The sequence below is a fragment of the Scyliorhinus canicula genome, chromosome 4, assembly GCF_902713615.1.
Source record: "Scyliorhinus canicula chromosome 4, sScyCan1.1, whole genome shotgun sequence".
In the NCBI taxonomy this organism is placed as follows: domain Eukaryota; kingdom Metazoa; phylum Chordata; class Chondrichthyes; order Carcharhiniformes; family Scyliorhinidae; genus Scyliorhinus; species Scyliorhinus canicula.
The window spans coordinates 148925433-148948343 of NC_052149.1; the positions used below are offsets into that span (position 1 = coordinate 148925433).

The following is a 22911-nucleotide window of genomic DNA, read 5'->3' on the forward strand; positions in this document are numbered from 1 at the left end:
GTGCTGTTGTCACGATAGATTGTGAACATCATCCAATAACGACAGCTGTGATCACGCTTCACAAAGAACAAAGAACAATACAGCACAGGAACAGGCCCTTCGGCCCTCCAAGTCTGCACCGACCATGGTGCCTGCCGAAACTAAAACCGTATGCACTTACGGAGTCCGTATCCTTCCATTCCCACCCTATTCATATATTTGTCTAGATGCCCCTTAAATGTCGCTATATTACATGCCCCCACCATCTCCCCAGGCAGCACGTTCCATATATTTACCACCCTTTGTGTAAAAAACTTGCCTCTCACATCAGTTCTGAACTTTCCCCCACGCACTTTAAACCTATGTCCCCTAGTACTTGACTCTCCGACCCTAGGAAAGAGCATCTGACTATCCACTCTGTCCATGCCACTCATAATCTTGGAGACCTCTATGAAATGAAATGAAAAGTCTCTCAGGCTGCCTCTGAACCTCTTTCATCCCAGTGAGAACAGACCGTGTTTGTCTAACCTCTCCTCATAGCTAATGCCCTCCATATCAGGCAACATCCTAGTAAACCACTTCTGCACCCTCTCCAAAGCATCCACATCCTTCTAGGAGTGTGGTGACCAGAATTATACACAATATTCCAAATGAGACCCAACTAAGGTCTTGTACAGCTGCAACATGACTTTCCAATGTTTATATTCAACACCCTGACCAATGAAGTCCAGCATGTCGTATGCCTTTTAGATTTTTAGAATTCACAGTGCAGAAGGAGGCCATTCGGCCCATCATGTCTGCACTGGCTCTCGGAATAAGCACCCTACTTAACCCCATCTTCCACCCTATCCCCGTAACCCTGCAACCCCATCTAACCTAAGATCAATTTAGCATGGCCAATCCACCTAACCTGCACATCTTTAGACTGTGGGAGGAAACCGGAGCACCCGGAGGAAACTCCACGCACACACGGGGAGAACGTGCAGACTCTGCACAGACAGTGACCCAAGCGGGAATCGAACCTGGGAACCTGGAAGCCACAGTGCTAACCACTATGCTACCGTGCTGCCCATTACTACCGTGCCGCCCACCTCATCCACATGCATTGACCACCTTATCCACATGCATTGCAACTTTCAGTGATCGGTGGACATGCACGCCCAGATCTCTCTGCCTGTCAGTACTCACAAGAATTCTACCATTTAGTGTAGGAAACTCCTTCTCCATGTGCCTGTCAGTAAGTTGAGCATCTCTGATAGTGCAGCATTCCCTCACTGCTGCAACTAGGAGGGTCAGCATAGTTTTTGTGTTACCGTCTGTGCAGGGGGAATTGAGTCCACATCCATCTGTCTCAGGAGCGAGTGCTGCCACAGAGCCACAATTGACACAAACATGGGCTGGAAATGAAGCAGTGTTATCCTTATCTAAGCCTAAAATTTTCAGCATGCTGGATGCAAATTGTGATTATTGTTGAATACAAAATGATGAACTCTTGCCAAAGTTGTTTACATTGAATAGTCCTTTCCCTTATTCATTAAAGGCTAGCATTTATTGCCCACCCGTAACGCCCTGGAGAAGGTGATGATTCTCTGCCTTGAGCAATTTTGCCCAGCTTTTAAAAATTGAATTTAAATGCCACCAGCTGTGGTGGTGGGATTTGAGTTCAAGTGCCTGAATTATTAATCCAGTGACAGAACCACTATGCTGCCATAACCCTTATCAGAGATGTCAATACTAGAATGCCATTTGGAAATTAACTCAGCTCCAAATGCATTCTAACTCGTGCCACAAACACATGGCAATATTGAAAAAGTAGGAGTTATTACAAGTAAGTGGAGTGCAAGACAGATATAAACATGACCAAAGTCCCACAGCTGAAAGAGGGGAGGAATTGAGCAGCTGAATCGGAACATGAACAAGTTGGTTTTGATTGCCCTTTGCGGTGAAGATGACCATGTTCATCATCTGGGGTATTTTGTAGGCTTCAGCGGGTATGTAGGTGACTGCTAAAATTGACCTGTGCTCAGAAAGTTCTGCTACAAATAAGACTGGATACCGCAAGACAAGAACAAGTCAAAGTATAGCTTGACAGTAGAATACAAGAAATCTACAAAACATTTTGATTGATCCTAAACTTTGTAACAGCTCAAAGTGGCAAAACTGATCAAATAACCGTCTGCATCGCATCCTGCACTCTCAGACTAACAGAAATCGGGAAAGGTTGTCGAAAACAAAACTTCAATCCCTGATTTTGGAAGGAGTGCCAGACACTATATTAGGCCCATCACCACAGGCCAACATGGAAACATGGTCAAATGGAATAAAATCTAACCAAGAAAGGAAGATGCTTAAGAAATATATTCCGTTCTGCCAGATGGTAAAGCCTCACCTTCTTTCATTGGACCCTCAACAGAAACATTTTCTGTTCCAGAACAACTACTCAAGCCAAAAGCTGTTCACAACAATTCAACCAAGGCCACTGGAACCGAAAGATTTAAATGGCACAGAGATACATAGAGAGGGTGTGTACCCCAGCAAACAATGTGAAAGCATCAGTGCATGCTGCCTATGCAGCCAAATCACAAGAAGGAACCAATCAGTGCACAAAGACAAAGTAAGTCTGCCATGCTCCAAACATCAACAATGCTCAACAATAAATTCAGCGGAGAAAATCCATTTAAAAAGGAATTACAATTCTCACCGTAACCTCTTTAATGCAGCTTGCATTGTAGACAAAATCACAAGTGCTGCCAAATGCAAAGTCTCAGTAGCTGCAGAAATGGAGTTTTGAAGAGTTTACTGCTCAAATCAGCGGTGAAAGGGTGAAAATTGCCATTGAGACTCAAGTTCACAAACTTTCAGTTGAGGCGGTGGCACTACTTGTGCAAAATTCTGCTGGAATTCCCAGGAAGCTTCCTTTCAGAAATTAAAGCAACTTTAAAATCTACCACAAACGCAGATTATATACAAATTTTGAAGAATTCTCTTTGGAAAGGTATTTCTTTGGGTGTCACGCCCTAATGTATTATGAACTTTCAGTCAATACCTTCAATCACTGGATACAAGCAGGCTATTAATTTGGCTGTTGAGAGTAAGGTGAACTTTGGCATTTGGGCTACAGACAGTACCGACTCTGGAGCGGATATCAAATTTTGTGTGGACATTGACAGCCATCTGGAGAATTCACCCATTTCTTTGTTTAGGAATGGACCAATACAAAAGGACTTCAGGGTCTCCAGTTTGTCTATCTCCAAGGTTCATCCTGAAAAAAGGGGAGATCAAAACTCAACTGGTAGTAGGGCGGAGTGAATGGACACCATCAATCTGCCTTTGTAATCTGCCAGTTTCCCCCATCTAAACTTGACTGCGTGAATCTCAAAGACAATAAACCACAACACAAAACTCTAAAATCAGCATAAACACCACCTCTTATTTGGAAAGGACTTTGAACTTATGAAAGTCACCTAGCGAAATAGCCTTGATTAGAAGTCTACATTTAAAAATCACCATAAGCTATTTGCAGACAGTTCCACAAGAAAGCCACAAAACCAACAGCTCAGTGGTCCGAAAACCAGACCACAAGTTAGCTGCAAGTCACCAAGCAGCCAAGGCATTTAACAGAAATACCTTGAAAGCAGCAGATCCCAACAGAGAGAAGGGTAACCCCCAACTGTTCGAACTTCACGTTCAGCTGAGAATCAACCTCCTAGAAATTTGACATATATCCTCACTACCTGCTGTGAAATATTTTGTTGTATAAGCCCCTCACTTCACCTTTAGTTCGTAAAACAATTTAAATGACTAAGGTTTGCCATGTGAGAGATCAGAGTTTGTAGATCAGACCCTGATATACCCGCTGTCTGTAAAACCCATATCTATCTCTAACCCTTGTGCACGTGACAGTGTGTGCGACACGAGTGTGTGAGACATTGGGCGCGATCCTGCAGCCATGTTGCACTGGAAAAGCACCTCCCTGCGATGCAGCATGGCTGTTGAAAGCCAGGAGACCCCGCTATCTACCCGACTCACAACGTCTCGCGAGATTCCATGCAATCTCGTGTGACATTGCGAGGTGAATTCCGCCACAATGGGTGGCATCACTCTTTGGCAAATCTGCATATTAGAGCAAGGCAGTGATCCTTACTCTAATGTGCAGATTCCCGAGGTACCTGAGGCTTTGGGATTCACCCCCTTCGCCTTAGAGACTCGGGTGAGCGCCATTTGGTACTGGTCCCCACACTCATGGGGGCCTCCAAGGGGATTTGAGGCCCCCAGCAGCAAATCCTTTGAGCAGAGTGGTGCCCTGGTACTGCTGGTGCCACCTGGGCTTCCTGGCAGTGCCAGCCTGGCACCTTGGCAGTGCCACCTGGGTAACCGCCTGGCACTGCCAACTGGCATTGTAAAAAATGGGGCTATATGCAGCTTCAGCTCTGCGTTCCCTGTTCAGGCCTCTTATTTAAAGCGAGTTGCATTGAATAGTCATGTTGTTAAACGCGTTCATTACGGGACTTTGTTCCCTTTTGGGAAGATCGCGCCCATTGTGTTTTAATTCAGGGTAAGTGTGTGTAAATAAATAACCATCTTTAGTTTAAAAGTCACAAAGGCTCTCCGCTGTTGTTATTTAATTGGCATACACACGCAAAGGGGTAATAAAACACACACCACCTTAAATCAAAACATACTGATCACGGGCAGTAATAGAACACATACATTCGGTCTGTGACAAGAGCAAAAGCTCCCTTGTTTACTTACAGGTGAGAGAGTGACGTTAGACCATTAAATGCTCCATTAGGGATGGTGGAGATGTCGTTACCATGTAAAGTCCTATTTTTGAAAAGATTGAAGAGATGTTAAAATTATATCAATGGTAAAAGTAATAGTATGTAAAATACAATATAGAAGAACAGTGTTACATATTGGGAACATTAATACATTTCTGAAGAAAAATTTTCTCTGAAAGTGTCAGCTTGTCACAGATAACAGAGTTTCTATTACATTTGTTTGAAAATGTGAGGGATGAAATTTTTGTATCATTTTTTACTGTGTCAATAGTGCAGGAAACCTACAGAAATAGAGAGAATAATTCTGGATTTAATCTAGTTGACCAGCATGTTTTAAGATATAGGATCAGACATAACTCAGGCCATGTCATACACAAGTTAATGCATATGCCACAGCATGCTACGTATTGAATAATAAAATTGACATGTAATGTAAAGAATAGCCAATGCTATTGGGCAATGCCTTGGGTCTAGGGTAGTACAGAAAAAATAGCACACAGTCCCCAGTGCACCCATCAGATGGGGTAATATAAAGGCTGCAAACTGCTACAAAGCACTAACATATCTTGGGTTAAAATTACCTTGTACAGGTAGGGCAATAGTAAAGGAGCATAAGAATGTGAGTAGGCCCTCAAGACTGTTCTTCAATTCATTTAGATCATGGTTGACTTAGTTCCACTTACCCCTCAAATTCCATATTCTTTAATATAATTAACAAAAATCTATCAACCTTGGTTTCATAATTTCTAATTGACAATATCCTTGAGAGCTTGTTGGGGAGAGTGTTGCAGATTTCCATTACCCTTTGTGTGAAGAAGTGCTTCCCTGAATGGCCTAAGCTTTAATTTGAAGGATATGCCCCTTGTTCTGGGCTCCCTCGCCAGTTGATATAATTCATCTCCACCCACCCTGCCAAATCCTTTCACCATCTTAAACATCTTAATCAGTTTGTCCCTTAATCTTCTATATGCATAGGAATATAAACCTGATCGATGCAATCTGTCCTCATTACTTGACTCTTTTAATTCTGGTATCATTCTGGTGAATATAGAACATAGAACGATACAGCGCAGTACAGGCCCTTCAGCCCACGATGTTGCACCGACATGGGAAGTCAAAAACTAAAGGCCGTCTAACCTACACTATGCCATTATCATCCATATGCTTATCCAATAAACTTTTAAATGCCCTCAATGTTGTCGAGTTCACTACTGTTGCAGGTAGGGCATTCCACGTCCTCACCATTCTTTGCGTAAAAAACCTACCTCTGACGTCTGTCCTATATCTATTACCCCTCAATTTAAGGCTATGTCCCCTCGTGCTAGCCACCTCCATCCGCGGGGGAAGGCTCTCACTGTCCACCCTATCTAACCCTCTGATCGTTTTGTATGCCTCTATTAAGTCACCTCTTAACCTTCTTCTCTCTAACGAGAACAACCTCAAGTCCATCAGCCTTTCCTCATAAGATTTTCCCTCCATACCAGGCAACATCCTGGTAAATCTCCTCTGCACCCGTTCCAAAGCTTCCACGTCCTTCCTATAATGAGGCGACCAGAACTGTACGCAATACTCCAAATGCGGCCGTACCAGAGTTTTGTACAGCTGCAACATGACCTCATGGCTCCGGAACTCAATCCCTCTACCAATAAAGGCCAACACACCATAGGCCTTCTTCACAACCCTATCAACCTGGGTGGCAACTTTCAGGGATCTATGTACATGGACACCGAGATCCCTCTGCTTATCCACACTGCCAAGAATTTTACCATTAGCCAAATATTCCGCATTCCTGTTTTTCTTTCCAAAGTGAATCACCTCACACTTCTCTACATTAAACTCCATTTGCCACCTCTCAGCCAGGCTCTGCAGCTTATCTATGTCCCTCTGTAACCTGCAACATCCTTCCACACTGTCTACAACTCCACCGACTTTAGTGTCGTCTGCAAATTTACTCACCCAACCTTCTGTGCCCTCCTCTAGGTCATTTATAAAAATGACAAACAGCAACTGCCCCAGAACAGATCCTTGTGGTACGCCACTCGTAACTGAACTCCATTCTGAACATTTGCCATCAACCACCACCCTCTGTCTTCTTTCAACTAGCCAATTTCTGATCCACATCTCTAAATCACCCTCAATCCCCAGCCTCCGTATTTTCTGCAATAGCCGACCGTGGGGAACCTTATCAAACGCTTTACTGAAATCCATATACACCACATCAACTGCTCTACCCTCGTCTACCTGTTCAGTCACCTTCTCAAAGAACTCGATAAGGTTTGTGAGGCATGACCTACCCTTCACAAAACCATGCTGACTATCCCTAATCATATTATTCCTATCTAGATGATTATAAATCGTATCTTTTATAACCCTCTCCAAGACTTTACCCACAACAGACGTGAGGCTCACCGGCCTATAGTTACCGGGGTTATCTCTACTCCCCTTCTTGAACAAAGGGACCACATTTGCTACCCTCCAATCCTCTGGCACTATTCCTGTAGCCAATGATGACATAAAAATCAAATCCAAAGGCTCAGCAATCTCTTCCCTGGCTTCCCAGAGAATCCTAGGATAAATCCCATCAGGCCCCGGGGACTTATCTATTTTCACCTTGTCCAGAATTGCCAACACTTCTTCCCTACGCACCTCAATGCCATCTATTCTAATAGCCTGGGTCTCAGCATTCTCCTCCACAACATTATCTTTTTCCTGAGTGAATACTGACGAAAAGTATTCATTTAGTATCTCGCTTATCTCCTCAGCCTCCACACACAACTTCCCACCACTGTCCTTGACTGGCCCTACTCTTACCCTAGTCATTCTTTTATTCCTGACATACCTATAGAAAGCTTTTGGGTTTTCCTTGATCCTACCTGCCAAAGACTTCTCATGCCCCCTCCTTGCTCGTCTTAGCTCTCTCTTTAGATTCTTCCTCGCTTCCTTGTAACTATCAAGCGCCCCAACTGAAACTCCACGCCTCATCTTCACATAGGCCTCCTTCTTCCTCTTAACAAGAGATTCCACTTCTTTGGTAAACCATGGTTCCCTCGCTCGACCCCTTCCTCCCTGCCTGACTGGTACGTACTTATCAAGAACACGCAATAGTTGTTCCTTGAACAAGCTCCACATATCCAGTGTGCCCAACCCTTGCAGCCTACTTCTCCAACCAACACATCCTAACTCATGTCTAATGGCATCATAATTGCCCTTCCCCCAGCTATAACTCTTGCCCTGTGGGGTATACTTATCCCTTTCCATCACTAACGTAAAGGTCACCGAATTGTGGTCACTGTTTCCAAAGTGCTCACCTACCTCCAGATCTAACACCTGGCCTGGTTCATTTCCCAAAACCAAATCCAATGTGCAACGTATTGCCTCCAAGGCCAAGATATCCCTCCTGAGAGATGCGATGCCCTAAACTTAATGTAGTACTCCAGATGGTACTAAACAGAGCTTGATAAAACGGAAACAAAGCTTCTACCCCTTTGTATTCCAGTGCCCTCAAGCTAAAAGCCAACATTCCATTAGTCCTTGAGGTTATTTTTAAAAAAATATATTTTATTCCAAACTCAAACCAAATTTTGTTGCATAGAAGATCCACACATGCCATTAATATACACAGTTTGTGCAAATTTTTCCCCTTTATATCCCACCCTCCCACTTCAGGGGCAGCAGGGTAGCATGGTGGTTAGCATAAATGCTTCACAGCTCCAGGGTCCCAGGTTCGATTCCCGGCTGGGTCACTGTCTGTGTGGAGTCTGCACGTCCTCCCCCTGTGTGCGTGGGTTTCCTCCGGGTGCTCCGGTTTCCTCCCACAGTCCAAAGATGTGCGGGTTAGGTGGATTGGCCATGCTAAATTGCCCGTAGTGTCCTAATAAAAGCAAGGTTAAGGGTGGGGGGGTTGTTGGGTTACGGGTACAGGGTGGATACGTGGGTTTGAGTAGGGTGATCATGGCTCGGCACAACATTGAGGGCCGAAGGGCCTGTTCTGTGCTGTACTGTTCTATGTTCTATGTTCCCCCCTGGTGACAATCAGTTCCTTAAACATGGATAAGAATGGATACCATCACATGTAGAATCCTTCCTCAGCCACCTTAGGGCAAACTAAATCTTCTCCAGCCTCAGAAATTCCTGTACGTCCCCCATCCACGCCGTCAGCCCTGGTGGCGCTGCTGACCGCCAATTCAGCATTATCCTTCGCCGGGCAATCTGGGGTACACCGTTACCCCAAACCCCAGTATCTCCGACAAAACCTTAAATACCCCACCCAAATCCCCTTCCATTTCTCACCACCCAGAATAAATGGGTGTGGTTCCCAGCTTCTCCCGCACCTCTCACAATCATCGTTCACCCCTGGGAAGAATCCTCTCATCTGGGCTGGTGTCATGTGCACCCTGTGCCTTAAACTGAATGAGACTCATCCTCGTGCATATGGAGTGAGGTCAACGCCGGGTCAAGTTACATTGACCCGGCGCTGCACCTCACTCCATATGCCTCCTCCTAGGATCCCCAGTTCCTCTTCCCATTTTCCCTTAGTCCTGTTCACCAATGCCGCCTCTTTCTTTCCCAGCCATCCATAGCTATCCCCAATCCTCCCCTCTCCCCGTAGATCTGGAATCAGCAGTTTTTCCAGGAGCGAATATTCTGTAATGAAGGGAACGCGGGTATTTCTTTCCATTTACATTCCCGCACCTGTGTGTATCAGAACTCACTTCCCCTAAGCAACTCCAATTTGTCCCAAAACTCTGCCTCCTCCGCAATCCGTTCTTCTAGAAACAGGTCCCTGAATCGCCACCTCTCATACATCCCGCCCATCCTACCGGGCACACACCTGTGGTTCCCACAAGACCGGCCAGCACCGACCCCCATCCCAACTTAAAGAGCTTCCTCAGGTGGTTCCAAATCTTTATCGAAGAGACCTCCACAGGCTATTAGAATATTTCCCCGGGGCAAACAGGAGCGGTGCTGTTAACATGGCTCTCAGGCTCGACCCCTTGCATTAGTCCTCCTCCACCCGTATTAAATTATTTTTTATGGGGACCAAGTTTGCAGATGACACTAAGATGAGTGATGAAACAAAAAGTGCAGAGGATACTGGAAGTCTGCAGAGGGATTTGGATAGGTTAAGTGAATGGACTAGGGTCTGGCAGATGGAATGCAATGTTGACAAATGTGAGGTTATCCATTTTGGTAGGAATAACAGCAAATGGGATTATTATTTAAATTATAAAATATTAAAGCATGCTGCTGTGCTGCTGTGCAGAGAGACCTGGGTGTGCTAGTGCATGAGTCACAGAAAGTTGGTTTACAGGTGCAACAGGTGATTAAGAAGGCAAATGGAATTTTGTCCTTCATTGCTAGAGGGATGGAGTTTAAGACTAGGGTTATGCTGTAATTGTATAAGGTGTTAGTGAGGCCACACCTGGAGTATTGTGTTCAGTTTTGGTCTCCTTACTTGAGAAAGGACATACTGGCACTGGAGGGTGTGCAGAGGAGATTCACTAGGTTAATCTCAGAGTTGAAGGGGTTGGATTATGAGGAGAGGTTGAATAGACTGGAACTGTACTCGTTGGAATTTAGAAGGATGAGGGGGGATCTTATAGAAACATATAAAATTATGAAGGGAATAGATAGGATAGATGCGGGCAGGTTGTTTCCACTGGCAGGTGAAAGCAGAACTAGGGGGCATAGCCTCAAAATAAGGGGAAGTAGATTTAGGACTGTGTTTAGGAGGAACTTCTTCACCCAAAGGGTTGTGAATCTATCGAATTCCTTGCCCAGTGAAGCAGTTGAGGCTCCTTCATTAAATGTTTTTAAGGTAAAGATAGATAGTTTTTTTGAAGAATAAAGGGATTAAGGGTTATGGTGTTCGGGCAGGAAAGTGGAACTGAGTCCACAAAAGATCAGCCATGATCTCATTGAATGGTGGAGCAGGCTCGAGGGGCCAGATGGCCTACTCCTGCTCCTAGTTCTTATGTTTTTATTAACCTGCCCAGTATTTCCTCCATTCAGATCAACTGGATTAAGAACATAAAAAATAGGAGCAGCAGTAGACCGACTGCATTTCAAGACTATTCCATCAGACTACACAGTTGTCACTGTTTTTTGACGAGATACGATCAACCCATTGCAGTCTACCGAAGAAATAGGCATGGGTTGATGAAAATGGCAGCCTCACAATGAAAAAGGGGATTAGTGGAGAAGGGCAACATGCAGCTTGCTTTCAAAAACAAAGAATTTTCTACCTACGTATTTTTAACTGACAGATTTCTATCGATAGGATCGAATATTAGTAACTCCACTGACAATGGCAATTAAATCTCAGGTAAAGTAGGAAAGGTATAATTTCCTGACATGTTGGGTTTGAAAATGCTTAATTATATGTATCTCTGCTCATTAGGGACGTGTCTGAAAGTGGCAGAAAATGAGTTATTGACTGAAGTACCGCACATCCAGCAGGAGGATTAACTGTCTGTGTTTTGCTCCTTTTATCCTCTGAAGTATCAAAGAATTATACAAGCAGCACAAACTGATTGCATCCGATACTGTGAGGTGACAATACCTAGTGAGGATTCGGTTAGTAAATGATGGGTTGCAGAGACACTGGGAGCTGACACTGCTGTCATGCCAGTTCCTCGTGACCCTGCTCTGCTAGTTTGGAATAGATTTATTTGGGAAGCAAAACTGATAAGAGTCATACAGTCATAGAGGTTTACAGCATGAAAACAGGCCCTTCAGCCCAACTTGTCCACGCTGCCCAGTTTCTACCACTAAGCCAGACCCAATTGCCTGCATCTGGCCCATATCCTTCTATACCCATCTTACACATATAACTGTCTTAATGCTTTTAAAAGATAAAATTGTTCTTGCCTCTATTACTGCATCTAGCAGCTCGTTCCAGACACTCATCACTCTCTGTGTGAAAAATTGCCCCTCTGGACCCTTTTGTATCTCTCCCGCCTCACTTTAAACTGATGAAGACTTAAACGAGGAAATTTAATGTTTATCTTACTCCACTCATCCCAGCACCTCCCTAAAATCTACCTTCCACCATACACAACAATTTTCTCCTGATAACTGATTCATGCTAAGGTATGTCAGCCAAGTGGCCATTTTCTACGAAACCCAGACAGTAATCATTGACAAGATATTCAATCAAGGGGGCCTTCAGTGCTGAGCATGAACCCAGCTCTACCTGATACTCAAACGCATGCATCACGGGATAGCAATCGCTGTCGTAACCCAGAGTCATTGGGCTTAACCACAGAATCCCTACAGTGTAGAAGGAGGTCATTCAGCCTATCGAATCTGTATCAACCCTGCCAACAGCACCTTACCTAGGCCCACTCCATCGTCCTATCCCCAGAACCCATGCAGACACAGGGAGAATGTGCGAACTCCACACAGTCACCCAAAGCCAGAATCGAACCCGTTGTCCCCGGTGTTGTGAGGCAGTGGTGCTAACCACTGTGCTACTATGCCTATTGGGGTACTATTACATAGTACTATTACATAGTAGGCATCAGATACTCCTCTCCAGGAAATGAATGTGTCCTTTCTGATTGTATTCCTTTGCATTTAGTTTTCAGAGAAAAATAGATTTAATGCTTTCTACGTAACTGATCGGAAACAGACGGCAAACATCTGCCTTTGAGACACACTGTGAAGTATGACATATGAGCAAGAGTCAGACATACATGCCTCAGTCATTGTAAATAGTATTGCAAGTGGATTCCGCTCTGCCTCGCTTCCCCTAGGTTTATATTTTGTTTATTCCAAATTAATAATTTGCTTTTATTATTTTACACTGCATGCTTTCATTTTCAGCAACCTGGAGGGTGATGATGCAGCAATGCAGTTTGGCGCAGGGCTAATGGGTTTCTTTACTTTTTCTAGCTGGATTACAGCAGTCTGGTGGTTATTGTACAGGAGTAGCAACAGAGAGCTTGTGAGTTCAAATCCCATCATATCATATCAGGATCGAACGTTGGTTTTCTCTAATGTTCTTTGGTGGAAATACCCTACCCTTCGCATCTAGTCGGGAATTTATGGTAGACTTATTGCCTGCATGATAAGTGGCGTATGAAATTTTTGCCAGCGACATCCAACGGAAAAATTAAAAGAAAACAAAATGGCGATTGAGGTTCTGTGGGAGGAAATTGGAATGGAGAAAGTGAGAATAGGATTGGGAGGGGTGGGCAGAGAGAAAGAGTGGGACTGGCTTGAGATGGAAGGGGAATGGATGTCGAGAGTTCGGGTTATTCAGCAGTGACATTCAAGCTCCATAAGGCGTGTTCCAAATAATGTCATGATAAATACTTACAACAATCTCAGAGACTTCAGACCATCAAACGCATGAACTGGAATGCATCTCAACCGATTGTAGCTCAGAATTCTGAAAAAATACACATTATGAAGGAGTTAAATGATGATCGTGGACTGGGAATGGGAATGGTGTCTCAAAATTTTAAGAGGAACCAGACACAATTTTATTCTGAGGTATTATTTTTCACCCTTCACTAATTATCAACAGGATTCTTATTTGGTGTCTGAAATCTTTCCATTTTACCCTCGTGAACTGACCCAAGTAACCATCTGCGGTCAACAGACTAGGCAACTGGATTCCTGAAAAGTTGATCCTGAGTGGGTTGTGTAACAGCAGCTCTACAATGAGCCAAAAATACCTGCAACACAATTGGACCAGACTCTGAGTCCGAGTCCAAAAGCAGAAAGCCAGAGAGCTAATCCAGTCGGTGAGTTCTTGAAAGATAAGTTAAAGAGCGAATAATTTACCGTGCACACCACAGCAGTCAAACTAATTCAGTATATTCCTCCACAATTATTTGGCGTATCACATCTTGATACTGGATGTACACATACTACATATAAATTTGTGGCAACAGCAGTACTATTAAAGTAACACCGCTTACACACGACTGCCATCAGTAATAATGCAGCTAACGATACTCATAGGCTGTACATTAATAATAACAGTGACGTGCATATCATTAATATGAACACACACAAGAAGCATTAATTGGATCACGTACACACATTAGAAAGGCAAGTAGGAATATAAACACACTAGTGCTGAGATGAAACACAGAGTGTATTAAGAAGCTGGACCCTGTACTCACAATGTTGACAGCTGGGACATGTTGCTGAAGCTGGAATTGCTGAGCATACTGATGCTGTTGTTGCTCAAATCTCTGCAAAATGAAAACATGAAAAATACAATCAACTGTGTCAATTGCCCAAATGAAACAAGCCTGTGGCAGTGGTGAATTACTTGGAACTCTATGTTCTCTCGGAGACAAGTCTGTGAATTTATCACAAAACCAGAGTGAGAAGCTGTTTTTAACACACCTTTTGTTCGAAACACTGGCCCAAACCTTGCTTATATAAAAATAACCATGAGTGCACAAATTGCACAATATTGATGTTCCAATCGGCCAGTAGGTGCAGGCAAGGAAGTGATGCACCATATGATACAAACTGCGATTGCTTGTTGGTCAATAATGTTGATTCCAGGGCAGCACGGTGGTCTAGTGGTTCGCACAGCTGCCTCACAGCGCTGAGGTCCCAGGTTCGATCCCGGCTCTGGGTCACTGTCCGTGTGGAGTTTGCACATTCCCCCCTGTGTCTGCGTGGGTTTCGCCTCCACAACCCAAAAAAATGTGCAGAGTAGGTGGATTGGCCACACTAAATTGTCCCCTTAATTGGAAAAAATAATTGGGTAATCTAAAATTTAAAAAAATAAAATAAAATAATGTTGCTTCCCTTTTTATATCACACAAATGGCAGCTCAACCTCAACAATCCCTTTATTTATAAGAACCTAGGAATTAGCATAAACATATTACAGAAAGTTAGTGTTAGATTGCTATATTACTTGTAAAGAGCTGGACACTATTGGAAGTGAATATATATCCTGGTTGCGACATTCAACTGCTGCACTGCCAAGCAACAATTTGTCAGTCTACCAGCCACTTGGAGAGTACGTGATGGAGCTTCAGTATTTTGAATCCAAAGTGTGATTCCTTCTAATTTTTAGGAACCAAAGACATAACATGGTGGCAGCGGGATGACTGTGAGTAAACAGGTTAAATAACTTTACTGCTGAATTAAGTTGAAAAATCAAGCCAAATTAGTACCAGAAAAATAAGATTGAGTAAACTGTATAGAAATGAAATGGTCACTGCAGCAATGAACATACAGCTCCTGCCCATGACAAACTGGGAGACATGATGTCGCAAAAGCATTTGAGAAGAAGTTTGAATAAAAGAGCAGACAGATATTCAGTAGCTTTCTAAAAATAACTCTTAAAGAGAACAGAAGAAACCCAGACAAAATTTTTGAACGATTTGGCAAACACCCCAGCTTAAGTCAGATCATTTGATTAGCCAATATGAATTTCAAAGCCTAAGACAGAAGGAATCTGGTGAGTCTGTTGACAATTTTATGACAAGATAGAAAAACAGTCTGAAAATGTAGATTTAAGGACATAGATGAAAGGCTGCTGTATCAGCGATGTAGGACTCTCTCTACACACCTTGGAGCAGAGAAGGAATTAATTGGTAAGGACAAAGCTCATAATATCACTGGTTGTGGATGCTATCAGAGAACCTGAAACCACAAGTAGACATGTAAAGATGCTGACTACCCAAACACCTAACTTCCTGTTAAGTCAAGAGAAGGGAAGCAACGTTGGTGCAGTAAAACAGTGACAAAAAGACAATTTGAGACAGAAAGCCATGCAGGAATTGTGGACAACCAAATGAGTTCACAGGCAGAAGGATATGGCCTGCATGTGAATCAAACTACAGAGCTTGTGGAAAGCCAAATCACCGTGAAAAGGTGTGCAGAACAAAGAAAGAAAATGATAAACGAGTTATCAGAATCAGAATAATAGGGAGAAAGCGAAGTAAAATAAACCAAAACTTTCATATTCTGAAAGGTGACAATGCGTTTGAAAAGACAATAGATATCAGCTGATGTAGCAGCCGGTCAATATCCTGAAATGGATGGATGTGACAGTTACGAGAGAAAAGACATTCAGACAACCATCCAGATCAGGAATGAGATGAGAAATAAGCCCATCACCATTAATCAGGAGCTAATGACCTCCCCAGTGAAGCCTGGGCTGGACACAAATGTGGACCAGGCCTAACCACACCTGGGGGGTTTGCCAGACCATTCGAGACCCCTGGGTGGTCAGGGACAGAGCACAGTGGCACTCTGACTCTCCCCACTGGCACCTGGGCACTGCAGCATTGCCAGCCTGCCATCCAGGCACTGCCAAGGTGCCTGTGTGGCACTGCTAAGCTGGCAGGGACACTGTCAGGGTGCCAGTACCAGGATGCCCAAGTGCCAGGGTGACATTACATGGGGTCGGGGCCTGAGGGTGACCATGGTCAAGAACGGGGTAATGAGAAGGGTTATGAAGGGTGGGGGGAGGGGTGAAGTGTAGGTATGAAGGGGCCTCATAACAGTTGGGGGGGTCTCAGGGTGGAGGTCCTGAAATGAGGGTTGGGGGCCCAAAGGATGGGGGAGGGAAGCCTGAAAAGGGGGGCCCCTCAGCAAACCAATTGTGTAGTGTCCTCACCTGGGGGCAGGGGGGGGGGGGGGGTAATGCCCATGTGTATAGCGGGCAACATTGCCCGTGGGTGGGGGGCTTACTTAGGGATCTCACCAGCTATAAACACCGTGTGGTAAACACCGCACCAAACCCGCCCAAAATGACACTTAGAAATGTTTTGGTTGAATCGCATCCAACATCTTTTTAGAAGAGTGTTCTGCGAGTTGGACACAGAATAATCATACCCAAAACAATGCAGGAAGAACATCTCCAAAGATACGTGAAGGTCTCATTGAAATGGAAGCGTATAAGCTCATACGCAAATCAGTTGAGTACTGCGTAAACATCTACAAAGACATCTAAAGAATGGTGGCAACATGCAATTTAAGCCAGAAGTACAGAAACACACAGCAGAAAGAAGAGATGACAGCTACTGAAGCACCACCCCGACCATGACTTACTGTGGGAGCCGATCTATTCACACACAATCAAGATTGGTATTTTGTAGTCACAAATTACTACTCAAAGTTCCCTTTTATTAGAGAGGTGGAAGATTTGAGAGCTCCAAAAATAATTTCTGCAGGAAGAATTTTGTTTACTGAGTAAGCTGCGCCTCAAAGAATGATATCTGCCATTGGAACCCAATTCATCTCCAGAGAATTTACGTAATTCACTGAATATTAGGAGTTCAACATCATCAACACCTCACCCAATGGAATGTAGTTTTTATGGAAAGGTACGTTCGGGTGGCCAAGAGAACCCTGACCAAATGACAAAAGGCAAAGGAAGACCCAAACCTTGCCTTATTGTCACTCCGACCTACACCTCCCAAGGCTGACATGAAATTCCCGGCAGAGCTGCTAATGGAAGAAAGCGTAAGATAAACTCTGCCAAGCAAGATACTCCTGACCAGGAGGAAGTCAGACAGCAACTCACAGGTGCACAGGAGGTCAACACTTCAACAAGTTTGTTAATTCATGACCTGAGTTGTTGAAAGGGCAAAATGGACATGTGCTGGATCTAATGGTTAAAAGCTGGAACTCAGCAAAGGTTGTTGCGGGAGCTGAGTGAAGGTCTTACAGAATCGCTCGATTCTTATGGATGCCATTTGGCCCATCATATCTGCACCAGCTCTCCAAACAAGCATTATGATTTAGTGCCCCTGCTTTTTCCTTGTATCCCTGCACGTTGCTTCTATTCAAGTAATCATCCAATGCCCTCCGGAATGCCTCGATTCAACTTGCCTCCACCACGCTTCCAGGCTGTGCATCGTTCCACACCCGTACCACTTGTCGTGTGTAAAAGATTATTTCTCACATCACAGTTGCTTCTTTTGAAAATCACTTTGAATCTGTGCCCTCTTGTTCTTGATCCTTTTACCAACGGGTACAGTTTCTCCCTATATACTCTGTCCAGCCCCCTCATGATTTTAAACATCTCGATCAAATCTCCTCTGAGCCTTCTCTCCAAGGACAATAGTCCCAACTTCTCCAATCTCTCTTCATAACTGAAGTTTCTTATCCCTGGAACCATTTGTGTAAACTTCTTCTGCACCCTCTCCAGTGTGTTCACATTCTTTCAAAGATTTAATGGATGCTACCAATCAATCATATCCCTCCACTACACAGCTAAGCATTGGAATGGTACTCAATTTTAGGCCAACAGAAATTATCCCGTCTCACTACATATTTACCACCAGGCCGGAAGAGTTTCTCTGCGTGCCCTGTTCCTAAACCATAAAACTTTCTCCTTATAAGAGTCTTTATTATTCTGTTCCTCGCATTACACAGAAGAAAATCTTCGCCTGACCTGTGAGCTAGAGAATGTCTTTGATCTGAACATGAATAATTTACAACAACGACTGAAAATAAAAAAAGCCTTAATCCCCGTAATCCTGGATTAAAGTTTTAATTAAAGGAACTAACAGGGTTATAATCAAGGAATTATGCAAGTGACTGATTTTATAATTCACAGTGGATATGCTCTCCAATTCTCTGCCTGCAGCTGATGCTGTTATTTTGTTACAATGAGGTTCTTTTTAGGATGCTACAATGTGAGGGATGTTAGTGCTGCAGAACGGGAAACTTTTCCATTTCTTACAACATGCGGGCATGGATATTCCCCAGGCAAAAACTGATCTCATGTTGTGTTCCCACCTTTGTTGATGGCCTGACATGAAGTGTGATTTCCACAGGAGCAGGGCGTAATGACCCTGTCACCCAATTGGGGTTCGGGCAGGCAATAATGGAAGAGTGTTATGAGTCAGGGTTTAGAAAACTCCAAAGTTTACCTGACCTAGAACTTTTAATGGATTTTAGTTAGGGTCTACGTTCCAGGTGTTATGCAACAGAGACCTTAAGTATTTTTAAACAAAACAATGTTTATTCTATGAATTCAGTTAACATTTTATAAACACACAGTAAACATTTTATCAACTACCAACACAAATACCCCCACAGATACAGTGCTCTATTTGTAACCCTTATTAACTTTCCTAACAACATCCATAAGCCAAACTCTCTTTTTTAAAAAGCAGTAGGCATAGATTCTTTACAGAAGACAGTTATCACTTTTAAATTATCAAGTGATCTGGACACTGTTTAACATACAGACAGAGAGAGAAAATTAACCTTCCTTGTCTGAATTCAGCTTTCAACTGCCTAAAGTGAAAGCAAAACACAAAGCCACAAACAGCTTCCAGCTCAAAACGAAAGTAAAAGCCAGAGGCACAACTCAGCTCCACCACACAATAAAATCACTGCAGCTTTTTGATAAACACCCATTTCCTAAAGGTACACTCCCATGACAAGAGGGCTACCAGCAACGTGGGCCAGGTTCTGGTCTGAATCAGCAGCCGTTGCTGTGGCTGAGATGTGTGTGATCTTAAAAAAAAAGGATCTTTATCTTTAAAGTGGCCAGGGCAAATGCAGAGTTCCACCTGAGATGGGACAAAGTTGAAAGAAAGGTTGCTTATTAGAATTTCACTGCTGCTCAGTGGGAATTTCTCACCACCCCCGCGCCCCCCCCCCCCCCCCCCCCCCCCCCCTCCTCCCACCCTCAAAAGGTCCAGTTTTTTGCATTAAACAAGATGATTTCAGCAGTGCCATTCCTGTTCTTACTGGGCTGTTACTGGTCAGCTTTACAGAGCTCCGAAATGAAAGGCTTAAGAGTCAGAAGGGGAATTGTTAATGAGCTCCTTAATGAACTCAACATACCTAAGGAACCAGGCAGGCGACTTCATTTTCCTGACCGCTAATGAATTTAAAAATGTAGTCCGTGATTCGGAGAGGTATTATCAATCAAAAATGGATGCTAGGCCAAAGAGGCAATCAAATGCCTGCTCAGACAGGTGGGTTGCATTGAAGGTCTTAAAGAACAAAAGTGAGGAGGGGACAAGGAGAGGTTAGGGTAGGAATCCAGACCTTGAGATTACATGGCTGAGGGCATGATTGCGATGGTTGAACAGAAAGGTTGGGGGGTTGATATCCCAAAGTAGCAGGGAATTCTGGTGGGGGTTGGGATTGGAAAGAGGTGAGTGGGTGGGTGGGATTCATATCACTGATTAATTTCATATTGGATACTGATAACAGGGTGGCCCTGTGGCACAATGGCAGTGTTCCTGCCTCTGAGCCAGGAGCTTCATGTTCAAGTCCTATTTCAGGGCTGACTTGATGGTCAAAGAAGGCTTGTAACATAGCCAACAGGTTGAGTATCAACATGCAAATCCTTCCAACATACGCCAATGGCAATGGTAGAAGCAGGGAAGATTCCTGGTCAGCCAGGTAATGGAAAGGAATTGGAGCCTCTACCATCACTATCCATGACTCCAGACTACAACATGCAGGTAAAAGTTCATGTTATCATGGCAACCCAGATTCCTTGGCCAGGCCGGTTGGCTTAATTGGCTGGATGGCTGGTATGGAGCAGGTCGGTGCCAACAGCTCGGGGTTCAATCCTGTTCTGGCACAGGGCAAGTTGGGGTCTGTCTCCATGTTGTACCCATGGTGGAGGTCACAGCACAATGGATCAGACCTACCTTGGGGCAGAGGACTGAAATGGAAAGAACAACATGGATAACAGCCTTGAGAGAGGTTAACCTAAGGAGTTGTTTAATTCAGACTCACATTTCTAAATGTGAGTAATGCTCCTTTCTATCACGAGGCAGCCAGGAGGGAAGACAGAGACAGAGTTCAGTCTTGGCTGGATTGGAAACCAGGTCACAGAAGTGGAAGCATCGAGTTCTCACCCACTGTGGCACTGCTGTCATTTCTGAAGTTAACAATCACTTTTACAGCAAGTGCTTTTTAAGTAACATCTCATTAATGCAGCACTGAACCTCCGAGCTCACTGAGACAGCCACAGCAGCACTGTATTCTCCTCCTTTACTGAACAACACGATCTGTATTGATTATGCATCACAGATGTGCGCTGTGTGTTAATGAGAGGAATAATTCTCTGTCAGAATTGGAAACTAATCCAACGTTCAAAACATCAGGGACATAATAAAATGGAATTAGTGTACTTCAACTCACTTGCTGTCATACACGTCTCTACTTATTATTAGATAAAGAATAACTATATTTATTATTATGTTATGCCTCATTTGGCAGAATGTTACAGGAATAATAATGGAGATTGGTAATGTCACCTACATGAGTGATAAATGCTTGTAGTTAGAGAGTTCTTTGGGGATTGTTGTCAGCTGGTTCCCTTCCAAGTATCTGCAAAACAGAACAAAGGCAGTCAATTGCGATGGGAGCATGCCCAAGTGTGATAAACTCTCCCGAATAGAATATCGTCATTACCTTCAGCAGAAGAGGTGTTAAATGCTTTTGTAACAAAAACTATTGAACAGAGAGAGAGGTCATGGACTGTGTATGCACACTCCATAAAGCACTGAGTACGTTTGTTACCTTCCTTGGCAATTTGCAGTAGCTTTACCTAAGAAATTTGAATCAATAGCTACACAAATTACTTTTAAGAGGTGATTGGGGCCCTAGCGACCTGGAGGATAATGGACCATATCAGGATAAGGAGACAATCATTTAGGACTGAGATGAGGAGAAATGACTTCACTCAAAGGGTTGTGAACCATTGGAATTCTCTAACCCAGAGGGTTATGGATGGTCCATCAGTCAATAGGACATAGACATAGAACAGTACAGCACAGAACAGGCCCTTCGGCCCTCGATGTTGTGCCGAGCAATGATCACCCTACTCAAACCCACGTATCCACCCTATACCCGTAACCCAACAACCCCCCCTTAACCTTACTTTTTTAGGACACTACGGGCAATTTAGCATGGCTAATCCACCTAACCCGCATATCTTTGGACTGTGGGAGGAAACCAGAGCACCCGGAGGAAACCCACGCACACACGGGGAGGACGTGCAGACTCCGCACAGACAGTGACCCAGCCGGGAACCGAACCTGGGACCCTGGAGCTGTGAAGCATTTATGCTAACCACCATGCTACCGTGCTGCCCTGAATATAGATTTAAGGCTGGGAGAAATCACAGAGGATCTGCCACATAGTCATGAAAATATACATTTTTGTGAGCCCTCTTCACTGTACTGTTGCAACGGAATGTATTAGGAGATGGCTGGAACTTCGGCAGGAGAATCAGGAACCCCCCCCCCCCCGGGCAAATCACTCACTTCTATGTCAGCCACTAAACATGACTCTGGAAGGAAGATTCTGGACACTGCTCCTATTGTTTGCTGCTACAAAGACGAGGGGACACATATTTAAGCTTTTGGGCAAGGGATGCAGAGGCGGAGCTTTCTTTGACACAGCAAGTGATAATGACCTGGAACTCACTGCCCCAAAGCGTGTTGTTGGAAGCAGAGATGGTTGATTATTTCGAAAGGAAACAGGGATAGAACAGGGAAATGGGACTAGAACATAGACATAGAACAGTACAGCACAGAACAGGTCCTTCGGCCCTCAATGTTGTGCCGAGCCATGATCACCCTACTCAAACCCACGTATCCACCCTATACCCGTAACCCAACAACCCCCCCTTAACCTTACATTTATTAGGACACTATGGGCAATTTAGCATGGCCAATCCACCTAACCCGCACATCTTTGGACTGTGGGAGGAAACCGGAGCACCCGGAGGAAACCCACGCACACAGGGGGAGGACGTGCAGACCCCACACAGACAGTGACCCAGCCGGGAATCGAACCTGGGACCCTGGAGCTGTGAAGCATTTATGACTGACTGGGTTGCTCCACAATGAGCTAGCATGGACATGATAAGCTGAAGCCTCCTCCCCCCCCCCCCCCCCCCCCCCCCCGACCGTCTGTGCTGCAAACACAGTAAATGATTAACATTTACTGTATCTGTGATCTATTGCAGTTTCGCATAGGCTCCATGCTTCTGGAGCCAGTTAGCGGAGTATTACTGAATGGTTTTCTGCCTGATGATGTTTTGTACACAAAGTCAAATGTAAACCTCTTTCAGTGTTTCCCACTCATTGCATGAGAATCCCAATGCGAAACCTCTACCGTTACTTCTAAGCCAGCTGTAACCCTTCACTGCGTGAACTGCTTACATTTCTGAAATT

At 44.2% G+C, this 22911-nt stretch overlaps 1 protein-coding gene across 1 annotated transcript in view; it reads right to left on the reverse strand.

Annotated features, from left to right (window-relative positions):
• Positions 1–22911, reverse strand: part of LOC119965073 (slit homolog 3 protein-like) — a 758703-nt gene that overhangs the window by 109652 nt on the left and 626140 nt on the right. The window contains exons 21-24 of the mRNA XM_038795337.1: positions 20990–21058; positions 13898–13969; positions 13084–13155; positions 4732–4803 (exon numbers count right to left, since the gene is read on the reverse strand). Of these exons, the coding sequence (XP_038651265.1) occupies positions 4732–4803; positions 13084–13155; positions 13898–13969; positions 20990–21058 (285 nt within the window). The remainder of the gene's footprint in view (positions 1–4731; positions 4804–13083; positions 13156–13897; positions 13970–20989; positions 21059–22911) is intronic.